Here is a 6,018-nt window from a genome sequence, read left to right on the forward strand (position 1 = left end):
ACATATTCACAAAAATACTAAATAACAACACTTATAAATCCTCTTAGGTCATTTTAAATCTATTTAATATGACCTATTTGATTTTTTTATGTGTCAGTCATTGTCGATGTCACGTTTTGCAGTGCAATCTTGTTGCAATATTTTATACTGCTGGGATAATTATGGAAATTTATATAATTAAAAGAAAGCGAGACGAGGTTTTGTTGTATAATGAACGTCAATATTACAAACAAAAAGTTTATAAAAACCTGTCACAAATCTGGTAGTGTCGTAACCGCCGTACTAATATGATATTTACTGGTACTATAACAATTCAAGTACGTATATAATTGAAATTCTAGTTATTTGACTAGAAATAAATTTTTAGTTATTTTTGGTTATCTCTTAGATGCATTCTGTTTTGATTGAAATTTCTATTCTAGGATAAAAAGGTCTTTAAAGAAGTTGAGCATAAGTCTGACTACAAACAAGATAAATCTAAAAATAAAGGTGCTTTATCAGTAAATGAACTGAAAGAGGTGGCAGCTACTTCAGCCGAGTCTATGCCAACAATCTACAGAGAACAAAAAAAAGAGAGCAGAAAAGCAGGGCATAGCACTACCATCTTTTGACAGCGTTAAATGTAGTCTTTATACTGCACGTAAAACGAAACTCAAAGTTGAGAAAACTATCTATAAAGAAGTGGCTGAAGTGGAGATACCCGCCACTTTTGAAGACTTTTTGCTAGCAGATTATCAAAATGGCGATAGTAGGATAATCATATTTGCGACAAATGATGCCAAATCAAAAATGAAAACTATAGGCGAGTATTTTTGCGATGCTACTTTTAAGAGTGTCCCCCCACCTCCTTTCGCTCAATTATTTTCAATCCACGGTGATTTCGGGACCACATCCAAAAAGACTCATGTAGTGCCGTTGATTCATATGCTTATGAGTAATAAAAATGAGGAGTCTTATATAACGTTGTTCGACATCATCAAAAGCATTTTTCCCACTTGGTGTCCTAAAAAATTCTACGCAGATTTTGAGATTAGCGTCACCAATGCTATAAAAAGTATTTCCTCTGATGTAGTTATAAAAAAATGCTACTTTCATTTCTGCAACAGTTTGTGGCGCAAAGCAAAATCGATTGGTATAAATGGAAAGTTACACAGACGAATTGTTGGTTTATGCACAGTGTTACCTCTCGTGCCTCCAGATTTTACCACTGAACGATGGGATTATATAAAAAATGAAGCCAAAGATTTGGGGGCCTCCGTTGGCAAAGTAAAAGATTTTTTAGAGTACATGAAGAAATACTGGCTCAAACATGAAAGTTTCATTGCAGAATGGAACGTTTACGGAGAACCACATCGAACAAATAATGTTTGCGAAAGTTGGCACTCTTCACTTAACAAAATAATTAACAAAAATTATGTGACAGTTAATAAATTATTAACTGTCTTAAAAGAGGATATGGAAATTGTCATTGAAAAAAGCCGAAGGAAAAAGAGACAAATTGAGAAAGATAATTTGATCATTAATACCCAAAAAAAAACCTATAAATAATAATATTTCTTTAGGCCATTTTATGGAAATACTTCGTTAATTATATACCTATGTACAAAAGTTAAACATCTTTGCCTGTTTCTACATATGGTACTTATTACACAACGAACGTTGTAACTAATTTTATATCTTAATAAATTAGTGTAGTTAAACCCGTGGTGTGAAGACGAGGAAAAAACAATTTCTATCCTTAATCATTCGTTATCTAAACTATCGAGAATGTCGATATCATGAGAATAGAAATTGACACATCACTTATAATATCAGTTACCAACAGGGTGTAGTAAAACCCTTGGTGTGACCACGAGGAATAAAAATTACTCGTAGTCACACTGGTGTGACAAACTGGTGTGACCACGAGTCGTGAATGCCCATAACACAGGCTAAATATATGCCTAATTTGGGACAAGATAATTTGTGTAAAAAGTGTGCCAATATTTTAATGGATCACTTGAAATCGATTACGTTTTCGAAACTTCATAATATACACAATAGTTGGACGTATTTCTTGAAAAAGTTCAAAGCCACAAACATCGCATTTTGAGGGATTTGTGTTTAAAGTTGAATAAATATTAGTGTGTTCCATACACGTCGGTTCGGCTACTAAGTCATGATGTCATTTAAAGAGTGACAGTAGGGCTCCCATTTTTTGTCAGTCCGTTAATATGAATCACGTGAACAGTTTTGTGTTCTTAACTCAATTTCGACATGATTGTGGTTTGGAATTCGGAATAGTATACTATATAGTTTAATTTTGTCTTTCAGGATGGCTGGGGTGGATTCCCTGGTTTGTGGCCCGACCAACACGAGCAACGGTCCACACCATCGTCGCTCAACTCGTTCCTGCCGCCGGACCTACTCGGCGGAGAGTCCATCTAAACGCTGCGCCGCAACGGACTTCACGACGGACAAGCCCGTTGTGAAGTCATCACAGTAAGCGAAGAGGGCGTGTTCCACAGAGCGGAGCGCTGCGAGGTGTCTAGTGAACTAAGCACCGGTATTAAGAGCTCCGCCCCGCCCGCCGTCTAGTTGTAATTACGCTTCGCCGGCCCCAGCTGGGGTCGGCTTAATATTTTCGCCTAGTCACGTGGTGCGAACGGCTCCCCGTTCGCTGTAGCCAACTGTCCACACCTGTCTACTGTATCGTAAGTGTTCATGTAGTATGTCTTATCGGCCTCCAATGCCGGTCGTAGTGTATCGTGTCGCGGGCTACCTCAGTCACTCGCTCCGTGGCCTTATGTTAGCATATTTATTTTGTTGCGCCCGCGGGCTGTTGATGTTTCGCCGCGCGGGCGGTTTCGATCCGAGTTTCTTTCGTGGTTTTTATTATTATTTTTTTCTCGTTTTTATTGCTTACCTTGTGTTTAAATTATTATTTATTCCGTTTTCGAATTGTCGCTTTGCGGCGAGCTCTCGTTTTCCAGTAGTGATATTTTATTCAGCAATAAAATTGAAGTGCATTTCGGCCGTGTGAGAGATGAGTTTTATTATTAGTTCGTAAATTTGATAAGTAATACAAAATGTTAAAGATATATAAACATCGATGAGATTGGAAGTGCATTCTAGTAGCGATTAATTCCTTTAAGCCGTATAGTCTGATGGGCCGGCTCCTGTGTCGTATCTTGCCTGACGTAGAGAGTATTGGAGAGAGGAGGCCGCGGGTGCCGTTAGCCCAAATTTTTTCCAGTATTTGTGATTCAAGTGCCACTTTATGTTTAAAATAAATATATAAAACGATTATCTAGATTATACGATTATTGTAAGGGTAACCTAATATATTAAATTGAAAAATTGTTTTATCATTTTATATTGCATACATTTGTGAAAAGTGTTATAAAAGTACTATAATAATTGACCGTAATTGAAATATTACACTTTTGTGTATAGGTAAGGATAAAGTTGTAACTTAAATTTAGCCATATCATATCTATTTAATAAAAGATTTGTGGTATTTTCTATAGGCTCAATTTGAACGTTATTCAAAGTGACATATGCTTTAGATATTCTGTTAATAATATACCTGTAGTCGGTAGTAGCCTCGGTATTACATCGTAGTAGGTAAGCTCTAACGTAAGTCCTATAGGTTTAATTCCGTTAAGCGTAATATTGATATTTACTGCAACAATCGCACTTGTAAATGTTCGTTAATATATCAAAGTTTATTTACAATTTTTATTTACTTTATTTAATTTATTGATGGTGTGCCACAGAGATACTCTGCCAAAATATATCATTACCAGTATGGGATGGGATCTGGGATACTGCCGGTGAAGGGGCGGCGTGCAGGGCTATAAAATGGATCGTCGCCGTCCCGCGGCAGTGACACGGATGTGTGACCCACGCCCCACCTCCGGGCATCGATCATGAAGCGTAACACTACCTGTATAGGCCTTATTTAAATTGTACTTTGAACATCTTCCAGTGATCTTAAATAACGACTAGTGCTAAGTTAGCTGTAAGTATTCGCTGTACCTTATCGAGCCCGGCGCTCGGGACTCTTCACAAATTTATGAAATAAGTTGAGTGATCATAGTGTTGTGTTCGCGATGATGTCGTGTTGAATGTCCGGTGTAGCATGTGTTCATTTAGTGACGTCACTTCTCTCATACTCGTAGACATCGCACAGGCGACAGCTCTGTTGCGGCGGCCATCTTCTCTGTTGCATATTATTTGTTGCCTGTCGACAAATGCATGCGTTGACACGTACCCGCAACCGAGGCGCAATATGCAACGGACAATCGAATATTTAATGTAGGGGCCATAATGACCATGTTTATATGTTAGGTGCCAAAGAATGAGTATCAAAGATATGTAACTGTGTTTTGAAACAAAATTGGTCGCATCTAAGCTTAGACATATCTTCCAAATTGATTTGCGGTACGGGTTATTGATCTGATGTTCCTATACCATATTTGTTACGCAACAATAGCACTAGCGAATGTAGGCCAATGTCAATTCTATTGTTGTAAAGCTCAATTTTTATGTGAGGGTCTTTCTTTTTAACGATTTGATAGTTTTAATGAAATTACATTATTTTTTAAATATGTCCGGTGTATTCCTGTCCACGTTCACACAATGCCTCGATTGCTACTGGTGTTAAACTATGAATTTATTACAGCAATAACGGTGGTAAAAGAAAAAAAACTTAATTTTTTATAAAAAAAAAATATTTTCAATTTTTAAAGTTTAGACGAGCCAATTTAACGAAAGTATAATGAACCAGTGCCCTATAGAAATAAAGACGATTGAGTCATGCCTTGAAAGTCTTAGTTATGTAAACAGTACTTAATATTCAATAAAAGTTATTTAATGTGACGTTATATAGGTGTTTGGTGTAGTGGTGGTATTAGGGTCCGGCGATTGGGCGCGGGCTGCCAAACTGTCGACAATCGAATCAATTATACGCGCGTACGTTCAACAAACAGTTAACTTGTATTAATGCTAGTAAAAAAAGAAAGACGATTCAATGATGTTTTAACAAAAGAGGTGGGATGTGGGGTTTGCAAGAGTCCGCCCGCCATAACCCCTAGCGTACCATGCAATGACAGTGCTATGAACGAATCATGCATAAAAATAAAAACAAACAATTGTTGAATACTTTGAGTACGCTTGTTGGTGGGGGGCGTGACGATCGTATTTCAGTGCATTTTTTTTTCTGAGCAACTAATAAATATTGTACGTTGGTATCCGTTATAAGCGCACAGTTTGGGCCCGCGTCCCAATAGTAGCCGACGAGGTTGTGAAGAGTGGCTCTTCCCCGCCAACTGAATCTCCACTCGATTCAAGGACTGCGTCAATAAATCCAGCACACAATTACGCCGCGTGCAATTTAGTCTGTGTTATTATTATGTTGTTGTATATTAATACCTTACATATATACATGCTCTAATGTGTATATATTGTGAAATTTTATTCTTAAAAGATTTACGCTTCACGCTTTCACTTCTAACATTTCGTGACTTGTTTCTGTTATCTAGAATAAATTTACGTACCTAAAAGTAATTATAATAACTATCGTAGATATTAAATGTAAGAGATAATAAAAAAAAAAACAAAAAAAAATTAAAAAAAAACAAAAAATTAAAAAGTAAAAAAAACCAATGATTGTGCCTCAATGAACTGTGGTACGTTACCGTAACCGATGGTAGGTCGAATTGTTTTCTTTCTTTGATTGAAATTAACTATTGAATGGCACCGGCCGTGGTTGATGGAGATGGAGATCTGGTTCTCGACAGACAGGCCGGTGTAGACAATACGAGGCCTTCGTGCATCGGGGCCCGGGCCAACGCCTTGTGTAATCATAAATGAGCTTAGCTGTTTTACTTTTATAAGTGTTATGTCATCAATCAACATTTTATATATACCTATGTGTAAATATTTTTATCTATTTATTTCGGTTGTAATGAAGTTACGAATTGAATGGTTTAATTCGTCGTATTGCTTCTATTGGGGTCGTTCGCTCGCGAGTAT

The 6,018-nt window shown here is 37.1% G+C and overlaps 1 protein-coding gene across 1 annotated transcript; it reads left to right on the plus strand.

Annotated features, from left to right (window-relative positions):
- Positions 1 to 210: 210 nt before the first annotated feature.
- LOC126969333 (uncharacterized) lies at positions 211 to 3,458 on the plus strand. The gene is made up of 4 exons (XM_050814689.1): positions 211 to 216; positions 589 to 874; positions 1,022 to 1,132; positions 3,436 to 3,458. The coding sequence occupies exons 1-4, from the start codon at positions 211 to 213 to the stop codon at positions 3,456 to 3,458; spliced, it is 426 nt and encodes a 141-aa protein (XP_050670646.1).
- Positions 3,459 to 6,018: the final 2,560 nt, after the last annotated feature.

Source organism: Leptidea sinapis, chromosome 18, assembly GCF_905404315.1.
Source record: "Leptidea sinapis chromosome 18, ilLepSina1.1, whole genome shotgun sequence".
In the NCBI taxonomy this organism is placed as follows: Eukaryota; Metazoa; Arthropoda; class Insecta; order Lepidoptera; family Pieridae; genus Leptidea; species Leptidea sinapis.